Below are 26,623 nucleotides of genomic sequence, written 5' to 3'. Positions count from 1 at the left end.
TATGTAGATTAGATGTTTCAGTCTTAACATGCTTTTGATTTTAATCTCTAGAGGAAATATAGATTTTCCTGGTTTAGCCAAAGCAGCAGTCAGTACAGCAGAAGATTCCTCTTTGTGGTTAGGCCACAATCCTGTGTGCTGTAATACAGACCCCAGTGGAGATCTGCAGCAACTTTTACAGATTCGTGTGATAAGACACCACTGCAAGAGTGAGGCTTTACACTGCAGAGTTTGCCTTCAGGGAATCTAAATTTTCAGGGAACCTCATTAGAAGTTCTACATCTTTTGTAATAAATCTTTTTGAAGAGCAAGATATGCAGCAAAAGCAAGGTTCTTTGGCTTAAATAAGAACAGAATTGATTCCCTGAAACATAGTCCATCTTCTTGAGACTGGGAACAAACATCCAGTAACTGAAAATCTGAAAGTGTGTATCACTGAAGATCTAATGGTTCAACTGCCTTTCTTTTGCATCCAGAATGTTTCAATTAATTGATGACAGAAATGAGAATTTGCAGTGGCCCTTCAAGTACTTTTGCAAAGACGTAAGATGAACAGTCATGTATAGTACATTGAGGCTGATGATAGTCTGCTGATGAAGTCAGGGCTACTAAATTGTACCATTCTGTTTTGCATTCTATACGGTGATAGCACTCTGTTTAATCTATTTTAAAAATAGCCCATCTCAAAATAAAGTTCTTTCTTCTTTTATCTTAACATGTTTCATGTTGAAAAAAGAGAAAATTTAAATTATATCCCCAATTTATCCAAGGGAATAAAACAACGTAATGAATGAAACAGAACTCTTACGCAAGGCAAACTAACCAACACACCAGCCAAGCAAGCTGAAAATAACTAATGTATGATTGTGCAGTTAAAGAATGTATCAGAAAGTACAAATACTTAAAATTAAACATCTTAGTGCTTTGCTTTCAATATATTGTTCTTTAAATAGAAAATTTAAATATAATTTTCAAAGAGCAAACTGACCAAAACAAGAATTCTGAAATCTGAAACAACAACAATATTTCTTTCAGGTATAAGAGTGGATCGTTTAGCTACACAGTGCAAATATCTGTCACTTCAGTAAACAAAGCAAAAGATCATAGCAAATTGACATACGGAGAGCTATCCATAAGCTAGGAGGTTATAGTTTGGCGTTGAATTTCAGAGCTATATGCAAACAGTAGAATAAATTCAGAGTTGAGCTACATGCAAAAAACAATAATATTCGGGAGCTGTGGGAAAGTCTGCTGGCTACAGAATTCATTTGCCTCCAGTCCTTATCCAAGTCCCATTTTTTTAACTTCTTGTCCCTAGTCATCCCTCTTTTATCCTTCACAATCTTTTTACCCCTCTGCATTGTAATACAGTTAATTCCTGCTTCTCTAGGCTGTGTGGCTTGCTATCATGAGTAGTAAAAACTAAGGAGAGATTATCTGTCCGCTTTCAGTGGCATGTAGATGCAATTTCAAGGGACATTCTTCATGAACCTGGAAGCAATCTGCTCGGTAATGATGGGCTGTCTGAAGACCTCCCCTCTGTTCAGCACTTGTGAGACTGTACCTTTAGTACTGTGTCCAGTTAAGGGCTCCCCAGTACGAGAAAGACACTGACATACTGAAATAAGTCCAGCAAGGGGGCATCAGGTTGGTTAGAGGGACAGGATGTATGAGGAGAGGCAGAGACAGCTGTTCAGCCCTAAAGAGAGAAGGCAAAGGCGAGATATAATTGCTGTCTACAACCACCTAATGGGAGGATGTAGTGAAGACAGGTCCAGTGTCCTAGAAGCACGCTGTGGAAGGGCAGGAGAAAATGGGCATGAGTCGGAACATGAGAAATTCTGACTTGATATAAGAAAAAATGTTTTTATCATGAGGTTGGTCCAACACTGGAACAGGGACCCAGAGAAGCTGTGGCCCTATTGTTTTTTTCAGGCTGTGCTCTTTTACAACTACCCCTCAGGGAGGCCAGTTAAATTGCTCTAACAACAGCAGGCTACTTTTGGCCACTGTCTCTCCTGAGAGTCAGATGTTTCCTCCTCTGTCATGTGAGAGCACACATCCAGTCCACGCGATTGTGGAGTGTGCCTTATGGAAAAATGCATATCTAGGGGAGCAGCCTGCCGTAACCGCAGGCATTCGTTCCCCTGCAGCCTGATTCACAGGAGCACGTGCACAGGGATGAGGAAAGGCAGCAATGGTCTGTCTGAACCGTACTTGCAGAAGTACCCTGTGCCTATCCCTAACTTTTCTCAGGAGCAATGTGAGCATGGGCAGGAACTGTATACTCATTGATCTCACTGTGCGTTTGATAAAACGGATCCCACTTGGAATGAGGACGGTAGCTCAGTTTGCAGCTCTTCTCTGTTGGACGCCAGGGCTCTACTATTAACTCCACCTCGTGTCTCTGGGCAGACCTCATTCTGTCTCCAGGGGCTTACTGCTTCTCCCACCTAAGACTGGATTATGACTTGTTACAATTTTATTCCCCTCATGGGTGGAAACTGATTTCTCTGATGCTGTTTGTCCTTGTTCAAGAAACCAAATTGTATTTTACTTATTAATTTTTGAGAGGCCTGTGTATGTAATCGCAAGTATTTCTGTATCATTACATTAATTCATTAGGATGTGGCTTCCCATAGGATGAATGGAGGGTACAGGATGCATGGTACTGGTACAAGTACAGTTTCTTCTTGGGAATTTATGAGAATATGCAATACTATTATAAGAAGGATAAACATGTCTTTAATAAATATTTATAGTCCTTCTGTCTGGGTTTCTAAACGGGCATTGTCATAGCTACAAAAATCATACATATACAAGCCTTTACTCAGTCTGGAAGTTTTTTGGAACAGATACTCACTCTTAGTGATAGTTCACATGATTTGACATGACCAAGGCATTTACATATTCTTTTAATATAAATAACAATTAAAAGTTAAATGAAATATTATTTTTAAAGCTATTCTTATTTGTATAAGTGTTGTCTTTTTATAAACAAATTAGATTAAATATGGGAGTATTTTAATGTGGGATAGATTCTTATCATGAGGCATAGTAAGTTTATATATAGTAACTCTGGTTTCAGAGGTATTTACAGTAATCTGTGATCAAAAATGTTTTAAGTAAGTCCAATGTTTTAAGTGATCAGACAGTATTTTCAAAGGCTGTTATTCTGAAAAACATAGTATTTGCTCTTTTTTTTTAAAAGTATGCAGACACCAACAAATGCTGCTTATAAAGCTTCAATATTCTGTAATTATATTAGATACAGTAGCTAAATCAGTATTTCTAATTGCATATTTGTAAATCTGTTTGGCAACCAGGAAAAAAGTTTAGCTGTCAACCAATCATTATCGGATCATTACATTTTCTTTCAAAGGAAAAGTTTGATTATGCTGAAATGTGTAGAGTGCTATAGAGGTACCCAGCGTACTCAGCTTCATCTTGCTTAGATACATTTAGTTTTCAATAATTCCTCAAATATGCCTTTCACTGCAACCTTGTTTCTTGTGAGGATTACCTGAAATCTGCATAGGATGAATCTTCAATGATACAACATTAAACATGGAATAAGTGACTACAGCTTGCATCCTGTATGTGAATTAAAGCTTAGACCTTTTATAATTTTTAGCTCTCCTAATTTTATTGGCTCTATTTCATCTCAAAGTGTGTGTGTATATATACATATTTTCACTCTTTATGTTTTTTATATATATAGCCTTTTTTCCTCCCCTAAAATATATTTTCTAATGGCAGGTCTGTCCTATATAGGGCATTTCATGCCCACAATGCATTTGCAGTGACCCCTGAGGTAGCAACGTCAATGCTGGTATAGTTATACTATGCAGCACAGCTGGGGATTCCATCAGAGATACAACATGAATTCTCAAATCAGTCTAGCTGCAGTAGCTCCATATTGCATGTAATCTCACTGGCCTGGGTCTTTGCTCTTCTGACAGAGCAGTAATGAATCTGTTTCAAGAACTAGGCTGGTTGGTGTTTTGACATCCCAGTACCAAGAACTATTGTGCAAAGATTTTAGATGGATTTAATACCAAATGGATGAGAGATTCTTACTTGGTAGAAGCTACTATCCAAAATCCAGACCGCAATCAGTACTTGCCACACTAGTAGTAAAATCCTAAGACCGGGTTTTCACCTGGTATAAAATGGAGTAGCTAAACTGTGATGAAAATATCCAAAATTGATCTAAGTGTAAAATTGCATTTTTAATGGAGTAAAGGATATGATTTTCTAATACCTAATGCAACATGGTTGTCTTTTAGCACACTATATTTAGTTAACGTGTCTTTTGACATTAGTAAGCCATTGGTCATATAGGCTTTTTGTTTTAATACTGTAACTATCTTCAGTTTTTCACTCTAATGGCTATATGCTGGATGGGAAATATTCCTTCTTTTTATTTAAAATGTGGGTAATAGGTTTCATTGAATTATTTTTGTGCATTGTTCTTATTTAAGCACAATGCCATCTAAAGGACACCATAGTTACTCTGAACATTCTGAAATATTCTTGTCCTTTAAGATTTTTCTCTTTCAGGATTCACTAGTCCTTATTTTGACAGTCTGATAGAAGTATATCAGCCCTGCATCTATTGTATTCTCTGTCTTTTTTCAGAAATGGGTCAGGCACTACTGTACTCTAAGAACAAGCACTCTTTTCCCCTCTCCACGCTTAGATTTTTTTCTGCCTTCTTCCTTTTCTTTTTTTTTGCGTGGGTGCTCACGTTCACTGGGCTGCTTGCCAAACCCTCTTTCCTTTCTATGCACCGGTGGAAAACAGGATCTTCATCCTTTCCCCCTAACACACTGAAGGAGAGCTTCTACTGTTTGGTCTGAAGCCGTGTCCAGAGTTTGCTTTAAAGAGAGGAAGTAGTGGTTGCCCAGAGCTCTGGATAGTGGGTGAACCACTAAATTGAGCAAGCAGCACAGGTCACACAGTGTGGACCTGGGGGGAGAAAAGTGTTAAAACCAACTTCCCAAGAGAAAAGTGAAATCTCCTATTTCATGCCAGCTTCCCTGACATCAAAAACAATGAGTCCAGCTGAAGTCTCATGTGTGAAGTCTTTATTCTCCTTTTGACCAGTCTGAGCAAACAAACCATCTAGCATTTAGCTTGTGCACCTGAGAGACAACCTTTGAGGTACTTAGTACTCATGTCACACCAACCTGGAAGCTGACTTTTGGCCCACATGGTCCAAAGTCATGAGGCTAATTCAGCTTTTATTTGAATTTTCTTCAGGTATCTAAAGGCAGAAAGGAAACAGGACAGGCTGAGTTGAGCTCTCCTGTGAAATCATAATTTGGCATTCAGGGTGGAACAGCTGAGAAAAGAGAGAAGTGGCAAAAGGAATAAAAGCAAACAAATGCTGAGCAATATATTTTGGCTTTTGCATTGTTTTCCTGCCTCTGGAGGAGGCAAATAGTGTACTCAAGAAGGCATTTCTGCCACTGTTGATATGAGACTACAGATCTGTATGGAATACTTGAAAATGCATTAATTCCTCACTAATTACATCTTAAACAAACATTTAATATAATTTCAGATTTCACTTCATCATACTAATGAGCTACAAACAACTGTCCTTTGACCCAAAGCTTACAGCCCCGGGCAACTTTTTTTCTACTTAGCACATCATGATGTCTTTAGATGACATTTTTACAGTATGACATAGTTAATAATTTGGTCTTTTAGAAGAAAATGAAATAGAGAATATTCTTCTAGGGAGTTAAAATTATCAGGGTTATGCTGCCTATGAGGGGTTTAATGAAACAGGAACAGAAGCATCAAAGTGACTTTTTAATGCAGAATTTTATGATAAATATATTGAGGTTTTTGGTTGTTTTTTTTAATCCAACCTTTTGCTTATAAAAATATTGTGCCAATATCAAAAGAAGACAGACATTGGAATTACCTACTCAGTTGCAGGGGTAAACTTGCAAATGCTTTGAACTCTTCTGGTATGGTCCTATGTGTTTGCAGAATTGAAATAAATTCTTCTAATAGTTACAAATATCTTCAGGAAATTCTTAAAATTGATCATGTTTTTTTTAAAAAAAAGTACTGGAAATAACCTCAAAATCTAAAATAAAGATGCTAATGGCAGGCAAAAATCAAAGGTTTTTTTCTCCTTCATTCTGCACCTAATTTCTTCCCTCCCTCCTGTTTTCTGAAGACACATAAGTAACCCCCACTCTTGCAGAATCTCAGCAGCTCACGTTCTTTCATGTATTTACTTTCCCAATACTCAATGGTCAATTACCTCATTTTTAAAAAGAATTATACTCTACTGAATCCGCAAAAGCTGTATGGAAAGTTTGAAGAATTTGTTTTATACCTTCATAGTACAGAAGAAGTGATCAGAATGCAGTTACCTTCCAGCTAAGTCATAAATTATGTTAATCTTGCTCTTTTTATGCCCACAAATTGCGCATGCTGTGGTACACATTAACACATTTTCTACAGGTGTAGTGGAATGTGCTTCCTCTGAGTGCCAGTCAATAACATAGCTGTAAGGGCACTCTGCCAGAAGAATGAGACACAGAGGTTCAACTTCTTAAATTAAGAAGCCATTGAACACTCTTGCAGGGAGTAAGCTTGCTATAGTTCACAGCCTAAATACCCATGGGATGCATAGGTGCTTCAGTTCACTGGTGTTGTATTTGACTAGAGAATAAATAAATGCTTATCATTTAATTTACTGAAGCTTCTAGACTTTTAAGTCCATTTCTGGATCTAGTGGTATTAATTTAAAGAAAATAAATTGTTTCATAATCAACATGTTTCATAGACGAAGACAACAAAATGGAGCAGGGTAATGTAAATTAATTTATAAGATAGATTGGAGCAAAGGGCTAGAAATTGGTCTTCAGGAACTTTCTCCAGGCCAGTCTAAAGTTCACAGTCAAAAGAAGGGAATCTTTCTGCTGATATCTGTACCTTCTGTATCAGGTCCTTCAGCTTTGTATGATCCAATTTAACCAGCTGTAGCATCATAATACCTATATCATGCTATTCCTCCCGGTGGAAATAGTAAAATGATTATAATTAATCAAACAATTAAGTACTTTGTTGAACTGGGACTTAAACAGAGGAGCCAGAAAACAGCTGAAGGCAAAATAGAGCCTATGCATTTTAATCTCTTTCTCCCCATGAATACTTCACAGGACATAACACGTTTTAAAAAAACCTGCATTTTAAGCACAGTTTGTCCCATAATCTGTATCACACATTTGGCAGCCTATGTAACTTTGATAATGGAAAATAAATTATCGCACACAGAATACCAAAATGTTAATTATGCTTTTCATTTGCTTCAGCTAAATCCATGGTTTGTAATGGATTTAGGCATACGGAACTACAGCCCAGAGGCTGAAATAACAGCTTGTTTTTTGCAGGGCTTACAGAACATAGAAAGCATGTTGCCGATGTGTCTTCAAAATGACCTTTTGATGGGAAGAGAAAGAATGGAACTATAGATGCTCAGTGAATACGTACTGCACACTCGATTATAATTACCAGAGGAACTGGTCTGAGCAAGAATATATTAGCAGATAATGTTAATTATTTAAGAAAGAACAACAGAATAAATTTGCATGTAGATGTTATATATGGAAAGCAATGCTACTGAATCTATGTAATACAGTCCTTGAAACAATCACATTTATTTTATGGACATGCAAAACTGATGAACAAGAAGGTGACTTTTTACTGCAGACGCACTTCAGGCATTAATTCATTAACAATACAAGAATGAATAATAAATACTTGAAATAAGCTGTGCTTCTCATATCTGTCTCTAGTGAGGATATAATTAAAGTAAGTTGCAAATGGGAAGTCTTGGGTGAAATAAAGTTCTTAAGTAAAATTAATAATATCCTCAGTGAACTGGCAAAAATATTTTTCTCAGAAATAATCACAGGCATTTGTAGAAGATATTTACTAATGAACCCGTACACATTAGAAACAAAAAATGCTTTTTCTCATCTGTTGAATGCTATAAAGGAAGAAAGATAGCATAAGGAAACTTTATGACTTGGAATATACCTGGTTTTAAAGGTAAGTTATCTATGGCACTTGCTTCAAGATCAATGGAGTCCTAATTACTTCGTGATACATACAGGACAATGCAGCTGTTAAAGGCATATACAAGAGTTTCTATTTCTCACTCTCTGAGTCTGACTTCTGAGTGGTGAACTTCTCAGAGGACATTCTCTTAATGGTATCTTCAGTGCAAGGTAAAAAAGACCCAAAACTCTACAAGGTAAAAAAAAAAACACTTTAATAATTCATACATCTTCACCTTCCTTTTAGTTATCTCATTCCAGACAGAAAGTATTTCTATCTGAAACCAAAGATATTTATTCAAACCTAGTTTTTTCCACTGAAACCACTCTCTAGGAGGCTTAGCTGTCAATTCCCCACTCAAAGAGAAGTGGTTTGCAGGGAGAATATATATTTTTCTTAACCCTTTGAGGAACTCAGAATCTTTCAGCCAGTGAATTCCCAGATCTAGATACATTCCCCAGTCCTGTCCCAACCTCCTGTCAGCACAGAACCCAAAACTGCACATTTACTTCCAAGGGAAAGAAATGTGGGCATGTGGGCAAAAAATGAGCCATTGCTTTACCACCAGTCTGCCCCTGAGGGCTGTTCCTACCAGAAACATGAGCTCCCCGCCAGTGAAGCTTGAGATGAGCATACCTAAGTAGCTGTAGGCTTGCAAGGGCTGGTGTGCTGATCTGTGTAGGTAGATCATGAAGCTTTGCTGGTAAAGAAAGATGTCATACATGAGAACACAGCAGTGTGCTTCAGGATGTAGGTTTGTAATTCTATGTTTCCATCGGGATAGAAAATTTCCTGTTTCTTAATGTTTTTTCATTTTGTGAAACAAACTTGTATTAACTATGAGAGAGTTTCATTTGGGATCATGGTTACTTTACACACATATCACATATCATTAAATTATTCCCTTAGTTATTAAGAGCCAACTATTGTATTATTTATTAATAATTTTAATACATTCTCATAGGATATGTATGAGATCAGAAAGAACTGTTAGCTTTCCCGGGCACAGAAAGGCTGAAGATCGCATATACCGGAGTACTGATTTGAGATCTCTAGGAATCTAGATCCATGTGACTTGCCCAAAAGTTAAGGAAGCAAAGACAGAGGGGGAGCTGAGATTTAAGCTGTCCACTTCCGGACAGTCTCCTCAAGTTCCAGAACAGTGGAATTATAATACTGGTCTCTTTTTTCTTCCTTTCTCCAATTGTGAATGTGCCTTATCCACATTTTTCTTCAACATCCCCCCACTTATACCCTTTCCCTTATCCCTCCTGTTCCAGGTTGCTAGTTCTCCCCTAATGTCATACTAGACGCTGGGCTTCCATTCCCCCAAGGAGGGACATCTGTCTCATATGTGATTCTGGTGAGATACATAGGTAGAGCCGTTATAAAGGTCTGTGTTAAAAATCCAGTATTTTATCACTGTCAGCATACTTGGAAAAGATGGCTATGATTATTGCCATACGGACTCTAAATTTTTAGCCTTCTGGTTCTGGAAGAATATTTAGAAAGGCTCTCAGCTGCTCTTGTTACCAACACAGCAGTTATGAATGCTATTTAAGAAGCAGTGTATGTAAGAGTTGATATGTTCCTTAGTAAGCAAATAGGAAATACAAACCTTTAATTATGTATAAAAATTCAGGACTGAAAGGCCTATACCTACATCTAGAAAAAAGCCGAGACCCACACTCCCTTTTCTTCCAAATGTGTTCTATGAACAATAATATAAAAAAAACCACTAAAACCAACCAGAACCAACCAGGATCCCACAATCTCAGGATATTTGCTGGATATGAATTTAAGGATGCATAGTAGTTCCTGTTCCATTCAAATATAATTGTGCTACATAAATGACTTAATATAACATGGGTCTGTTTTAATTATTATTAGGTCTCTTATTCCCTTAGTTTTGTATGGTGGCAATTCCTAAGTCTTACCATAAAAAATACCTCTTGTAATTTTGGAGAATCCCAGATTACTATGCTTTGAATAGTTCATAATAGTTGGTTTTTGAAATAGTGACTTTTTGAAACCACTGCACATCTTTAATAACTCCAAAGCTTTCATTAAAAAGAATCATAAAATCCACTATTTGTGTAAGAGTGGCATACTGACATACAGACTTGGAAAATATCTTGCACTTGGAATGTAATAAATCCGCTTTTTCAGATTTGTTGAACATATTAAACCATTCTTACTGTAGAAGGGAAAATAATCCTTGAATTTGGTCTTGCTATAACTGGAGCATTAATGCATTGACTATTTGAAATCAGTGAGAGATATACACTTGACAGAATGTTCTTTGTATTTCCTTCACTTCTATTTCCTCTGTTTCAAAATCACGTTTTCCTTTCTTCTCCACACCTTGATAAGGAGTAGGGAGTAAGGAATACAGTGGAGATTTTAATACGGACTACAGCCTGGAAAACATACAATTAGAGGGGTTTGGGTTTTTTTTTTTACAATACTGTCTTTTTCATTCCATGAATTAAGCAAAGAAAGAATTAGTACCGCTTTTGGAGAATGTAAGGGGGAAAACATTAATTTCTTCCAATGACTAGAAGTATTGACAGACCTTGCTTTCTGCCAACAGATAACTTGAGTCTTTAGTGCCTGTTAAAGATTTGTCTATCTATTCTGAAACTACAAAGAAAGTTGCTTTTAATTCAACACATAGATTTAAAAATGAAATGATGAAACTTTTTGCTAAGTGTCCTCATTTGGATAGGTTTTCCACCTGCTGCAGTACTAGCAAAACATGAAGCAAACTTTATAATGGGAACATTAAATATCCAATCCAAATACTAATATCAAGTGTTGGTTTTCTTCCAATTTTAATGCAGCTGGAAGCTGACAATGAAGTCCAAACTAAGCTCTAGTGTTACTGGTGTAATAAAAATGATAATTTTCTTTGCAGCAACAATTAATGGTAGATGATACAAAATTATTTTCAGAAATCAAAAATTTGAGCCAATTTGGCTCAGGTACATTTGTACCAACTTTATGATTCCAGTGAGTCTGCAAGCCTGTAAATGGAGGAGCGGAGTTTCAACAAAATTCACATTTTATTTTGAAAGAAAATTACATCTCATCGTGAAAATGTTCTGAACTGATAGAGTAGGTGATCTTCTCCTTGAGATAAATAACCGTGGCCACTCAGTAACAACCAAAGATAAGAAAAAGGAGAAAGCAGTATTGGAAGCACATTACAGAAAGTTACTTGATGATAATGTATTTTTGCAGGCACAAAGCAAGTCTTTAACAGTAGATAGCTGTGACTGTAAATAGGTAGGTATAGCTCAATTTTAGGTATGCTATACTCCTGGCTGCAGTAGAAACCTATTGTAAGATACAGTTTGACAACTTATTTTTTGTTTTAGTTATATACGCCTATTCTTCCTTTCTTTTCGTAAAATACGGGCTACTGCTGCCAATAAAAAGAGATGGATTCACAGGCAGCTATAAGAATGTAAATGATTTTCAAAGCAGTAGACAGAAAAGGAGGGGGATTTTAGGAATAAAGATAGATAACGTGAGTTGGAATGTGTTCCTATACAAAAAAAAATTCTGGTATGGGCAAAAGAGTAAGAAGTTGCAACTAAATCTCAAACATATTCAGAGTCACAAAAATGTATATTTAAAAGTTCAGGAAAGTTTTCAATGGAGTTGGACACCTTCACTTTCTTCTCATAATGTTTATTCTTCCCCAAGTTTCAACTTTCCAACAGAAAAAAAAATTCCAGGCCCATCATGGAGAATGTAGAGGGAAAATTGACAAAGTCTGTATTGTAATTACCTTTTCCAGAATAATTTCATAGGCCTTACAAAAAATGAGTAAACGTTTTCAGCCAGATCAGAATATTTACTCTGCCCAAACTCCATCCCTCTGAGCAGCTTTTGTTGCAGATTCTGGTATCACAGATTCCCTCTTTTATACAGCAAGAAAATTGAAGGAAAATGGAAAGTTCATAAAGGCAGAGTGATAGGGAAGATAGGAAAACTTCCTAATCCTACAATATTAACTGTTTTTATTATTGCACTGCTTGCTACAGTTTTGCCATAGAGAAACTGCATTTTAAAGAAGAGAGAGCAGTATATTGCAAAACGTCATATATTTGCATTTCATAAGGGATTGATCTGGTGGAATAAATGTTGAAACCGAAAGTCATCTAACTACTTATTCTTTTCCATTGTTCCTTACTGTTCCTTATTGTTAGTACATGTTCTATGTTTGTGCTTGAATAAAGTGCTTTTTTCACAATCCAGAATTTCTAGTGCTATGTCCCTGTTTCTGTTAGCACTTAAATTTATGTCCAAAATTTCATCTATTATTCTGTACTGCAGGCATGAACTACGCTTACAACAGGCCATCTTCAGTACAGCAGCCCTGGGTTGCATAACATTTTTAATAAAATTACTCTTCTTTTCAATAAAGAAATAATCACATATTCAAATAAATACCATGTAAAGACAGCTGCTTGCTCATTGAATAGTCTCCAGCAGCAACATAGGCACTAAAAGGGCTGGATTGGTGTTGGACGGATCTCAGTAGCAGCTGTGGGGTGGAAAGAGGATGACCCATAGGTAATGCAGCTTTCTGTGAAGAACCGAAGGAGCACAGAAAATGCTCTCCTTGCTCCATCCTTCTCCCTCTTCAAGTGCATGGTGCAGATTCTCTAACAAATGGGCTTCTGTAAAAGGCATTGTCAAGGAACATTGTTACAGGGGCAGCAGTCTGCTTTCTGCTTGTGGGAAGGAAACCTTGCGTGATGAGCACCTTTCTGCACATAAATTAGTACAACACTCCCAGAATCTTTGCGGTGAGTGACCATAAAGATGAACAACGAGATGAAATGTGCTCTAGTCAATGCAAATCTGACGAAATTCAGTATATATCAAAGGAGCTACTTCATTTATTTCTGTGTCATTCAAATATTGGCAACACTACAACCTTGTCTTCTGCATTAAGGCTTTGTAAATTAGTATGCTTATAAATAAAAGTTGAGCATATGACTTTGTCATCAACAATATAGAATGATGTAGAATGATGGTTTTTATATTAGACATCTTTTCGTTATTGGTTTCTCTGGGTAATTAATTATCATATCCAGATATATAGAGTAAGGAACCTCCCAAATCAGGTGTGAGTACAGATGCAAAGTCTTCATTTTGCATCAGAAGAGTAATCTGAAGATAGCACTTTCACACAATGTTGGTTATCCCCAAAACCATACCAATGCATAGTTCTTTACTACATTTTAAAACAGACGATAAAAGCAATCATGGCCAGTCTGAGCACTGAAGCTATAAAGCTACTGATCAGTATTTACAAAAGGGCATGTTCAACCCATGTGATAATGTTATTGCCACCAGCAGTGATGACCAAAAGCAAAATCTTATGCTTACATTAAAAACATATAATATTTATAAGAATAATGTTTAAATGTTCACATCAATATTTTTAGGAAGTTTAGTGTTTACATTACTGCTTGAAATTAAACATTGTTTCTACTAAAACTAATTAAAAGGTATATTTACAGAAAACAGCAAGTGTGGTAGGCATTTCATTTATTGCAATAAACATGTTAGCAAAGCATCACTGTCATAGTTTGAAAGTAAAACAAAATCACATGCATTCCTTTGGCATTTGTAATAAACACTGGGAGAAGGGAAGTAGCATCGCTTTATTCCGTAATGCTGCAACACCCAGCATACATCCCTGGTCAGTCCTGAAATATCTTCTGCACTAGCTATAAGAAATTTATTCCTCCTGTGTACTGATCTCCCTTTGTTCATGTGACTCTGTTAGGGGTGTCTCTTGTGCATGCAGAGAGGTATGCATAAGACAAGCCTGAAGGCTGAAATTCCTGGGTTTCAGCATCAATGAAAAAATCTAGAAATAATGCCTCAATATCTTTGCCAACCTACCTTACCAATTTCCTTATAATCAATGCTACATATAGTATGAAGTTACATAAGTAAATATAATATTGGGTAAAATTACAAAGGAAAGTAAGAGTTTGCTTGCTGGGTCACCTGTAGCACTGTACTGCCTTTGACAGTGATCATTACTAGTACCTCTAGAAGCAGTTGAAAAGTACATGAAGAAAATAAAAAAACACAGCAAATTATTTTCAGTCATTACAGACTTGAATTATTTTTAAAGTGGTGGTTGACTGATGACAGTTTCTGCACTCTCCTGAGTAATCCAGAAATAAATCAACTAAACACCCCCGTTTTGTCTTTTTCTTCCTTTTATTTTATTTAGGCCACTATATCAAATAGTGTGTTTCAATAAGCATGGAGGCACTTCTGTATTGGAGACATTGGTTTTCAGATGCTGATCATTCAATAGTTTATTCCAGTTCATAAAAGTGCGAGTAACAGGGAGTTTCCTCCGCAGATTTTTTCCCCATATATCCTCTGACAAAGCCTGAATGTTTTCCAGAATGGCAACATGAAACTTGGTGTCCTCAGCTTTCACAAATTTCACAAAATCTGTGGCAAACTGACTTTGGTCTATCACATTTAGAGTCTCACTCACAGACTTGCTGACGTTTACATGGAGGTTGGCATGTTTGAAGTAGTGTATCTGGAGGAGAAAGATCGCTGTAACTTGAGTGGTAAATGGAGTCAGGGCAAAAGTCCAGTCTGACTTCCAAAGGCTGTTCCAGTGATGTGAAGGCTGGTACTGGTGAGCCTCAATGCAGGCCACAAACATCTGCCTCTTCCCCAGGCTTTTTTTAAACACACAGCAGTTCCCTACAGGAAAATGGTGGCTCACATAGGCCTTCAAGCCCTTGTGGAGGGCCTCTCGCCACAGCTCCCCCTCATCTAGCATCACACCATGAAGCTGGGGTTTGCTGGTTACCCCACGCAGGTGGTCAAACTCAAAAGAGAATTTGTCCTGAGGGTCAAAAAAGCGGTTTCCCCCTAAGTTGTTGTAGTGGGTCAGTAGCACGGTGCGACCGTTTATTTGGATGGGGGTGAAGTTGTTCTTGTTGTGACAGGCCCCCATACGGGCAGCCTCCTGCCTCACCAGCTTGTCATCTTGGACCAGAGCAGAGAGATCTTGGACAACCTGGCCAAACTCCCCAGGAGGGGACTGGCGCAGCAGGCCACAAATAAGAGACACCTTCTCCGGCTCACACAGCTGCTGCTTTGCGCACATGCTGGGGGGTGAGGGCTATCCAAAGGGTGGGAGACTGCAGGTGAGGGGAGGGCACGTGGGCCGCTTTGTGCTGGAGGGAAAAGGCACAAGATGGCAGCGGGGGTGGGGGCAGTGGTGGCAGGAAGGGGCCTGCGCTGGGGACCCACAGTTTGTGACCTCACAGCGGCACCCGGAGCAGTGCTGGTGGGGGGCCTAGGGTGGGGCCCTTGCTGAGAGGGTGCTGGGCATCCTGGCAGGGGTGCAGGGGTGTGAGGGAAGAGAAAGGGCCCTGCCGGGAACAGGAGCAAGCCAAGGTGATGTCCTGCCAAATGCTGCCAACGCCACCGCAGTGAAGAGACCGGAGCAGGTGATGCAGAGCCGCCATGGAGGAAAACAGATATCCTCCTCCTGCTCTACCTCCTCCTCTCCTCTCCCTGCCCTGCGACGACTGCCGTTGTGTGACCTCCACCTGCGTGACTCCCTCCCCCCAGGCCTGGGCCCGGCCTGTGCATGCATGGGACCCCCCAGCTGGGTGGCAGGGGAGGGCCTGGGGCAGCCAGTCCAGTCTGGTCTGGCCTGGTCCAGCCGGGTCCAGTTGAGGCTGGTTGGGTGGGTGCAATGCTGGGAGCCCTCACCCCGTTGCTGCTTTTTGTTGGCACACCTCTTCCCACCGTTCCCCACAGCTGCTGAATCCCCTCAGCCGCCCCACATTTCCCTCCTCTCACTGCACCCCTTTCTTCACCCTGACCACCCCTTGTTTCCCTTCACACCTTCCCCTTCTCTTTCTCTGGCCCTTTTTGTCACCTTTGCCCTCAGAGTCTCTGGGCGTGGAGCAAAAATGTCTTCCTGCGTGCCTCAGAGCCTGCTGCATTATCAGAAATCAGAAGACAAGGATGTTCTAGAGTATGAGAAAAACAAAGTGCAAGCTTTTTAGGTTTAAAAAAATTAAACTTCTCCCCCTCCTCCCCTATTTAAAGGCAATGACACAGCCCAGAAGTTTCCTTAACCTGATCTCTCATACGTGGTTTTTGTCCATCATTCAGAATGAGTTCAGGACTGGGAAGATTGATTTAGACAGCACAATGAATCTGCTTGAAAAACTGCAAATCTCTTTTGATTTCGCACATGTAAAACATGTCTTCAAGGTGAGGAATATGTAGATTAAGCAATTAAATATGTTTAGAAGTCCAGTTACATAAGTGCCTTATATTTGCTGACTTTTTAAAATTAATATTTTGAGAAGTGAATTTCATGCTAATAGGGTGTGCTAAATCAGCAAATAATTTGCCTTGTTCAGGTCTTTTGTTTCTGTGTAAAATAGATAACTGAATGGTTGCATTACCATCATCCATTTACCAAACCAAAATAGTGTAGGGTGGTGGAAAATATGTAGGTCTTGATTCCCAACTTTTTTCTAACAAGACCTCACTTGAGAAAAATTAAAATATTCTGGTTTCATCCCATCCAGCTGCCTCTGTGATCAAGCTAATGAGCTCAGACATGCCTGTCTGATGCCGGGCAGAGCCACTGACTTCCTAAAAATCCTTTGGCCAGGAGGACAATATGGAGTCGTCCACTCTGCTCAGGCTTCAGGTCAACATAGATCCAGCACGCTTGTTCATTCAGTTTTCCACTATACCTCTCCTTTGAAGTATTTAAGAGGTATGCCCGAATGGATGGGAATTGCACTCTAATCCCTGGGGAAGGATATGGCCTTGAGATATGGCAACATTTAAGAGATTTCCATGAAGGTTACATGATACAGCTAGAAATTGGACTTACTAATAAGTCAATTTAATGTAGGTAAGCAAACTACTATCAAGTGGATGCAGTCCCAGTGAGCAAATACTGCAAAATTGAGTGCCTTTGGACATATTGGGATTTCATGTTCTTCAGTTTCCCTCTAGTAATTACTCAAATGATGTATGATTTTTCCTTTTAGCTCATTTTTTTACCAAAAATATCTGTTTGGTAAAGCTGTTTTCCTAAGGGAATGGAGCCAAGTGGCTAGATATATATGTGATTTCTTTGAGAATTTTGTTACCAGCTGGCTGATTCTGTCCAGATTCGACAGAGGAGAATTAACTATGGCAAGTCAGAGACTTTTATGTCATGTCATGATGACAGGCAGGCAGGCAGGCAGAGGGAAGGCATTAGGATTTCTGCACTCTGTCTTGTTCCTCTCTCATTGTTCTCTACCTTGTCGAGCCAAGGTAAAACTGGCAGTGTGAACTCAAACCTTGCTAAAGAGGCTGCCTGTGGTTTTTGAACTTGCACTGCATTGAGAGAATTGCCAACCTTGAGAATCTCATGAGAACTTGAAACTATTTCTCATTGTTTCCTGTATTTTCCACCTACTTTTCTTTCTGACAGATTTCAGAGACATGATCAGTTGTGGGTAGAGAAGAGAATAATTATTTGAGGAAGTGACCTGCATAGAACAAGTCTGATCTAGTTACATTTAACCATATAATATACTCAACAGTCTGATCTAGTTATTTGTAGCAGTACTGTTAGGTATTCTTTGCTATTTGAGAGATATTATAGTGTTTTCAATATTTTTGGGGCTCAAATTTTTCACCAGTATAATAGTACATAAAAATGCAAAGCAGTCTGGAAGGAAATCTTACTGGCATCATTGTCAGTAACTATACAGCAACAGTTAATCGAATGGTTATACGTGACAAAATCAATTTTATAGAAAACATAGTTTTTAAAGAATAATCTGTTTTTTTCTTGTCTATTCTATTTGAATTTATTTTACTGTAATGCTCCTTTGAGCAATATCAGAATTATGAACATTAAGGTTTTTAAGGAATAATACATTTTCATATAATTCCTCTTAAGACTAAGTCTTTGTCAAGATACTTCTTTTTTCTGAGTAGCAAAGATTTGATGTGCATTAATAAAAATAAGAATAATAAAAATCTACCAACAAAAATTTTATAACAATCTTTTTATTAATAGTGACATGATTTTCATAACTTTAATTTGAAAAGCTCTCCTGTGTAGTATTATTGCCTGTATTTCAAGAGTTGACTGAAATAGAAAATTTAATTTTTTTGCCCAGCTTCACTTTGTGCCAATACCTAAATGAACGTCTCCCGAGTTCTGATAGATTGTTTAAGTCCAAAATAAGTTGGTATTTTCTTTTTCTATTTAACAGTTATGAGTAAATTTGCAGTTTTCTTAAAGATGTTAAAAATTAGATTGAGGATATCAACCTTAGATGTGGGATTTCTCAAGCAGTAATGAAATGTGTATTATTAGCATTTGTATTGAATTATTTTCTTGCTGGTGATTTTTGTTAAAAATGATCATTACCATTCTCTTTCACAAACTCAAAGCAAACACTTAAGTACTGATTTGTAAAATTTTTGGCTAGAAATCCTCATGAAATTTATTTTTGTACTTGTTTTGGTTATCTAATATATTTTTACTTTTATTGTACTTATTCAGACATCTCTTAACAGGAACTGTAGTGCATAGGAAGAAGCTGCTAATGTATCGTTAGGCTTTTAGTTTTTAAGGTGTCTCTTCAAAACTAATCTAATTTAGTAGTAATCAAAAGTATTTATCAAAGAGCAGCCAAAGCTCAAGTAAGCCATTTTATGTTCATGGACACTTCTGGGGAAGCTTTAATAACCATAGTAGGTGCCATGTTATTAGATGCTGAAATTTAGCCTCTTTGGTAGTCTCAGTTTAAGGAGCCAACAATTATGAATTTTGATCAGCTTACAGTGATAATCAATGAGGCAATGAATTGCCATTTATGATTTTTATGAGTAATTTTGTCAGTAAATTTCCAAAATGTCTCTTAATTTGGCAACTTTTAAGAATAATACAAGCTAAACTGTTAGAAACATCTATATTTCATATGCACAATTACATATTTCATGTAGAAACTTTTAAAAGATAAAATTGTTAAGCCTAAGAAAAATGTAAATGGCAGAAATGGTAAAAAAGTATTGTTCTATTCAAATTCTTTTGCCCTTTTGATTTTTCTAGTGGCTTTTATACTGAAACACTGAAATTAATTAATATGCTAACATTTTGTAAGCTCTATGAAAACAAGCTTACAGTTTAAGAATTCTGAAAGTGTGAATAATGAATCTGAGTTAAATATTCTGGCTTGTTAAGAATAGAACACGATGTCATAGGTTATTATAAAGTATCTTGTCTCCAAACTTTAATTGTGTTTCTTATTTGATGTATTGAAAGACTTGGATCTCATGATAATTTGGTCATCCTTATTTCATTTTTTAGATTACTGTTTGCTGTATGTTGTATGTAAATTTAACTGACAATATTTACAATATGGGTTAAATTGCTGTTGGAGGGGTATTATATTAAATATATTTTTCACTCGATAATTTTTATGCTGCAGATTTATTTTACTGCATAGCATTTTAGAGGTTTTATATAATGTGTTTTAATATTTCATAGGCGTTATATAGAAATTCATTGTAATTACTTAGATGCTAATTATGTCATATGGTACATTTTAATTTGTATAAAATATTTTTAACACACAAAGTCAAATCTAAAAGTTGCATATAGAAGTAGAAGAATATAATTTGATAATGCATTGCAGTCACTGTTGCCTGAGGTATTCTCTGTTGTTCTCACTCTTATGATCAGTTATAATAGTGTTTTGTGCATATCTTTGTATCATTGCATATCTTTGTATTGACTGTTCTGATTTCCCCCCCCCCCCCAGAAAACCGTTGACAAACGGAAGGCACATACGATTAACATCGAAGACTTCAGGGCAATTTATCGAACTATTGTACACAGACCTGAATTTCATGAACTTTTCCGTGCTTACTCTCCAAACTGCAAAATTCTAGCTGACACCGAGCTCATTGAATTTCTCAGAAAAGAACAATATGAAACTGAAGCTTGTGAAACAACTGCCTTAGAAATTATTTTGAAGTATGAACCCATTGAAGAAGGTATGCATAGTTTATTTGATTTCTAGTTATTTATTGTTCTTCCATCAGTGACTGTGTTTATATTTTTGAATACTCATCTGACTATGCAAATTGAACATTTTAAAGAAAACTAATGTAAGCAATTATAATTATGTATGTTGTATAATATCTTTTGTAAGCACTTGTACAAAACGTTGATTTTTTGAAATTCACATCTTTAAACATTGTGAATGTAATAATACAAGAAACCATTAATAAAGCCCAATAAATTTACTCAGCATATTGCTCAGTGATAGCATATTACATTACTTACCAGATCCATCATTCTTACTCCTTGTTGCAACAGACTGGTCCAAAACCTACATGTAGATTGCTTCACACAAAATACAATTTTCATACAGTAGATGAGCTAATATAAACTGCATTAAATCTTTTTAATGTCCACTGAAACATGTGAATGACCATTATTAGGAAACCAGACTGAATTTTTTTGTTTAGTTAAGTGTTCAAAAATCATTTTGTTTAATTAATTAGAGGAATATAAATATTGGATTACAAAGATAAAAAAATAGAAATTATGTTTTGTTAGCAACTGGTCTGTTCAGCACAGGATATTTCTCTTAGAGGAAATCAACCATAATTAAATAAGTAATAATGGATGATTTTTTTTTTTAAATTTTCAGTATTAAAATATGAAGACTGAGGACAGAATTTCTGAAGACTAGAAAATGTCAGAATTTAATGTTATGTAATTTAGTTTGGTTTAACTACTCAGTACTGTGATCCACAATCACAATAAGGTGAAAAGAAGTTTAGTTAAACCCATTGAATTTCAAAGCATATTTTACAACCAAGATTGTTCTAATCCTACTTGGGGGTTACATTAATTATTACATCATTGTTGATATAGTGGAGCTTTTTGCTTAAAGTTTGTCTTACAAATGGAAAGAATACGTGCTACTAGAGTTTGATATAGTACTTCCATTTTGTACTATTTAAACCTACAATTTGTTTTAATAGAATGGTCTCCATGAATCATACTTTTTGCAGTTGGTAGGTCTATATTTGAGTATCACATGGCAGAAAGTTTAAATGTAGAAGTAATCCAATAACAGATATATCACAGAGGAAAACAACTTCTAAGGATGTATCTACTGAGAAGGCTATATCTGTTTTTCTTTACCGAGAAAGACTGAAACCTTAGGCAGTTACGCTCTGGTTTGCCCTCAGTTGGATATGATTGGTAACAATACCAGGGATGCATTGAAGCAGTCTTGCAAATGTGGTGGGTCCTCAGCACCTTCAGCAGACATGGAGTCTCGTTATTAATTTGTCCCATCATGTAGAGATCCACAGCCTCCTTCATGTGCCCAGAAATGGCTTCCAAGAGTTCTTGCACCATGATTTTCCCAGGGATGAAAGTGAGGCTGGCCAACCTGTAGTTCCCTGAATTGAATCATAAAATCATAGAATCATAGAATCACAGAAGGGACCTTTAAAGGTCATCCAGTCCAACCCCCCTGCCGTGGGCAGGGACGTCTTCAACTAGATCAGGTTGCTCAGAGCCCCATCCAACCTGGCCTTGAATGTTTCCAGGGATGGGGCATCCACCACCTCTCTGGGCAATCTGTTCCAGTGTTTCAACACCATCATAAAAAATTTCTTCCTTATATCTAATATCTAGTCTAAATCTACCCTCTTTTAGTTTAAAACCATTACCCCTTGTCCTGTTGTTACAGGCCCTACTAAAAAGTCTGTCCCCATCTTTCCTATAAGCCCCCTTTAAGTACTGAAAGGCCACAATAAGGCCTCCCCGGAGCCTTCTCTTCTCCAGGCTAAACCACCTCAATTCTCTCAGCCTTTCCTCATAGGAGAGGTGTTCCATCTCTCTGATTATTTTCCTGGCCCTCCTCTGGATCCATTCCAACAGGTCCATGTCTTTCCTGTACTGAGGACTCCAACATTGGATGCAGTACTGCAGGTGGGCTCTCACCAGAGCAGAGTAGAGGGGCAGAATCACCTTCCTCGACCTGCTAGCCATGCTTCTTTTTATGCAGCTCAGGATACGGTTGGTTTTCTGGGCTGTGAGTGCAGAAAGTCCTTGCCTTTTTCGAAAATGAGTGCAACATTTGTTCTCCTCCAGTCATGGGGGCCTCCCCTGATCTCTATGGCCTTTCAAAGATGATAGAGAATGGCTTTGCAGTGATATCAGCCAACAGTCTTAACACTCTCAAATGCACCTCATTTAGTCCCATGGACTTTTATGTGTTGAGTTCTCTCCAGTAATCTCAATTTTATTTTAATCTCTACCTGCTAGTAGTTTCTTTTCTCCTTGAACCCTGTCTGTAGGCACAAAGCCTACACCTTGTTCATGAAGACTGAGAAAAAGACAGCACTGAGTACTTTAGCATTACCTGTGTTAGCCATCACTAAACCACCTGCCCTATTCAACAGCAGGCCCACTTACTCCTTTTTAGAAACATAGCCAATGCAGCAGTAAAAGTGCTCCATATTGCCACTGATGTCCCTTGCCAGTTTCAATTCTGATTGAGCTTTGGCTTTCTGAACACCATTTCATCATGCCTGAGCAGTGTTTCTATATTCCTCCCTTGCAACTTGCCCACACTTTGACTAACAGTTTTATAGTTTCCTTTTTATGCTCTTTCCCTTTTACTCTGTCTCAGTGAATCCATGACATTGTTCTTGTTGCAGTAGAAGGAAGCTATCTAAGCAGCTAGCACTGGTAATTCAGCCTAGAATCTGGAGGTCAAGCTGGGTTCTTCCAGATTTCAGTAATACTTTGCAGACAAAATATTTTTCTAACCAATGAGGAGTTCTTCCTATTGAGTCAGGCATACTTGTAGAACTCATAATTTCTTATTTGTTTAGCTACCATGGAAGGGTTTGTGTGTGGTTGCCTTTTTTTTTTTAAGGAAAAGCTCCAGTTATATTTTAAAGTCATCAAAATAATATTCTGAAACCATTATGCAAAAACCTCACACATTTATTACTTTAAAAGCCTTGTCTTTTTATATATTTATTATTTTTTTCTTTCTGTGTTTTAACTTCTTTATTTTCATGGTGCTCTCCTTTATCTGCTCTCTTCTCTGTCATTTATTTATCCTTTTCCCTTGTTCTTCTATATATGCTGTTCTTTAACTTGCTGTTGGTCATTACAAACCATTTTTAACTTTATTTTTCTTAGGGTTCTTATCTGCCATTTTGCTTGTCTGGTCATTATACGGTCTTCTCTCACTTGAGTCATTTAGTGATAATGTACACCTGCTCCCCCTCAAAGCCAAAGACTTATAAGTCCCCTTGACTCACTTGCAGAAGCAGCACTATGTAAGATCTTCATAGGTGCCTGATCACCCTTTCTGAATCATGAGAACTTGGAGATGAGTGGAGGTTTGTAAAATCTGTAATATATGTATTCTTCAGCTACTGAAGGCTGCTTCAAGTTGTGGTGTAACATTTCTGCTGAGTTTCACTGAACATGACTTGAGGCAAAATTCGCAACTAAGCTAAGAAAAGGAAATCAGAGCTAACAGCATTTTATTGCAAGCTGTTACTTTGTTCAGTGGAAGATGAATCTCAGATGTTTAACTTTGTTAGTTTCCTTTGGTTCCCACTCTTTGATAGTGGATGGAATTGATAACTGGTTAAGAAAAATAAACACAAGAAGGAGAAAATCTTCCTTTTGGGATAATAACCCTGGAATATCTATGCTGATCATTCCCACTGTGGTGGAAAGGAAAAACCAGATTGCTCTTTCAACAAGAAACAGAAGACGTTTGGTGATTCATTAAGAGCCGCTCACTGTCCAGTAATAGCTAAAACCCCTTTGATTCCTTATGCCATTACTTTCTGAGTTTGCCTTTTAAATTAGAACATAATTTATTGAATATATTCTACTCTTTCTGAGAACTAATGTGTTTACTAATTAATTATATAATAAATTACCAGCTTAAAAGGTTCTTTTTGTTTTGAGTTATCTATTTTGATGGGAAAGTTAATAGCTATAAAGCTTTTAAACAATGAAGAATCTTTACTCAGAAAACACATTTGTAAATATCAACTGAAGTTTCTATAGTTTTAGTTTAATGTCTGGTTTAAATTTCAGATGCTGAGCCAAATTCTTTTTTGTTTCTTCATCTGTGATAAAATTGCTTGTCTTGTAATTGGAAATAATCTTACTGAATGAAATAATAGCTGTATTTTTCATGCTCCTTTGAGTGAACTAACACTCCCATTCAAGCATATCTGTTGGAAAGTTCCAGATATGATTGACATGGTAGTTGATTCATATGGTGTTGTGATAGACCATTTTGTGTAACTGTCATTCTGAATTTGGTACGGAATATTCTTCATTGGGATAATCTGTTGGACTCCTCTGCTATCCTTGTCCTATTTATTGCAGAAAGGGAAAAGGGCAGATTTTGGCACTTGATTGACTGGTTTGCTAATAGTAACAACCATTATCTGATAAACTTGATAGCACTAGTATGTCAAGATTAAGATGAAAACAGTGACTAGATTTTATATACAACGTTGATAAGTCCGTCTATAACATTTAGTCCATCCCTAACATTTGTGAGCAGAGAGAAGACTTTTCAACACTATTGAGCCAGATAACTCTGAATTAACTCTCTGAGTGTGCTGTAGTTAGTTCAGGAACAGTATGGAATACATTACTCTTCCATTTTTATTGTACAATTTGAATTTCTAAAGGCAAAATGCTGCATTAACAGATTTTTGTGTGTGTGTGTGCTAAAGCTTGCATTTTTGGCTGAAGGAACTATTTTATGGAATTGATCATAAAAGTGGTGAATATGTGATTCACACCTGACAGTTTTGTCTTACTAACATCCAAATGTCAGTTTTGTTCTACACAAACATTTGATTATGTCCCCATTTTATTATTAATTTTGAATAGAAGTCGTCATTAAATGAGATTAAAGAAAACATTTTATGCCAACCAAATGCACTTTATTTTGTTAAGTTTGGTATATCTCTCTTTTTTTAAAAAAATTATTGCTCATTATTCAGTATTTGCATGGATAGGATTAGAGGCATAGCGAGGATAAGAAGGTACATCCTATTGTTAGAGTGTAGTGCCATTCAAAGACTCTGCTCCTGTCTCTATTTTCCTGCTAGGCAGTACAAAAACAGGTCAAAAATAGAATCCTGTCTTGAAAAACTTGCTTACTTTGTAAATAACAATATAAGCTTGGTGCATCTGTCAGATAAAGAATTTGAGTAATCCAGAATGTATTTGTGAATCAAAATCCATCTTCAATTTATTCCTAGGAATTACATTCTTTTAAACTTGGGGTGTTTTTGTGTGTGCATGTGTGTGTGAGAGAGAGAGCAAGAGGGAGAGCATGCATTTGCAGGAGAGAACTCTTGATCCCATTGGCCAACGTAAACCAAGTTTATCAGAGTAGAGGCCTCAGTCAAATTCCTACAGATTTCATAAAAAAATCGTGTGAAATAAGAAAGATGGCTTAAAAATCTCAGCTAAGACAATGGCTGAAGCTGGATTTATGAGACACAAATTCAGATGTGTGAGAGTGTGTAAATATCCAGTTTTAGGAAAAGCTTTCACCAGAAGACAATTGATTATGAGATACAAGCCCTTAGAAAATTAAACTGCAGCTCAGACAGCTACTTTATTCCAGTATGCACCAGTATTAGTTACAAGTGTGGGTCAGGTGGAAAATAGACTCCTTAGAATGTAAACTTAGATTAGAAAAGGAATAACTGTATTCTTACTTTAGCCAAGGAAATATTTCTGTCTTTATTTTTCACTTAGAATATAAATGTTTTAGTCTGACATTACGTAGCCAAATTTCATAGTGTGAAATCCCGTCTGATGATGTTTCTGCCTTGAGGCTGTTATTATTTGATACTTTTAACAGTTATTGAATGCTTCCTTCTTCCAATATAGCAGAGTAACACCCTTGTCTCTGATTGCAAGTATTTCTCATGAGTTCACCCTTAAAATTCCCAGCAGACATATTTGTATCCATTTTAATATCTCTCTTGGCCAATTAACATAAACATTTAATTACTAATTTTGCTATTAGGAAACAAAGAACACAAACATTTAAACACAGGGAAAACACCTTTCTTCCCGTTTCCCAGGCTCACCTTCAGTTCAGGCTCCTTTCCTCCCCACTTCCTAGTCTCCACTTCAGTCCAGACACCTCTCCTCCCACCTTGTCATTGCTGCAGGTTGTTCTCAGTCCCTTCAGTGAGGAAACAGGCATTGCAGGAGGCTGTGGTCAATGCATAGTGATTTCTTTCTGCTGCTCCACCTTTCTCACACTTTTCTTTTGCTCCTGCTTCCTTCTTACTTGATTCATCTGCTTCAGCGTGGATCCTCCACAGGCCTCAGTTCCTCTCAGGGCAGCAAACATCTTATGAAAGCATTAATTTTTTCTTT

The 26,623-nt window shown here is 37.2% G+C and overlaps 2 protein-coding genes across 2 annotated transcripts in view; one reads left to right on the top strand and one right to left on the bottom strand.

The window, feature by feature from the left end:
- Positions 1 to 14,368: 14,368 nt before the first annotated feature.
- CAPZA3 (capping actin protein of muscle Z-line subunit alpha 3) lies at positions 14,369 to 15,626 on the bottom strand. Its single transcript, XM_076328602.1, is given in 3 exon segments — positions 14,369 to 15,274; positions 15,277 to 15,296; positions 15,587 to 15,626. Coding segments are annotated over 3 exon segments (966 nt in total).
- Positions 15,625 to 26,623, top strand: part of PLCZ1 (phospholipase C zeta 1) — a 54,091-nt gene continuing 43,092 nt past the window's right edge. Inside the window, exons 1-3 of the mRNA XM_076328761.1 lie at positions 15,625 to 15,638; positions 16,263 to 16,386; positions 19,962 to 20,196. Of these exons, the coding sequence (XP_076184876.1) occupies positions 15,625 to 15,638; positions 16,263 to 16,386; positions 19,962 to 20,196 (373 nt within the window). The remainder of the gene's footprint in view (positions 15,639 to 16,262; positions 16,387 to 19,961; positions 20,197 to 26,623) is intronic.

Source organism: Aptenodytes patagonicus, chromosome 1 (genome assembly GCF_965638725.1).
Source record: "Aptenodytes patagonicus chromosome 1, bAptPat1.pri.cur, whole genome shotgun sequence".
Classification (NCBI taxonomy): Eukaryota; Metazoa; Chordata; class Aves; order Sphenisciformes; family Spheniscidae; genus Aptenodytes; species Aptenodytes patagonicus.
Note: the sequence above shows the minus strand (reverse complement) of the source record. Positions and strands in the feature narration are given on the sequence as shown.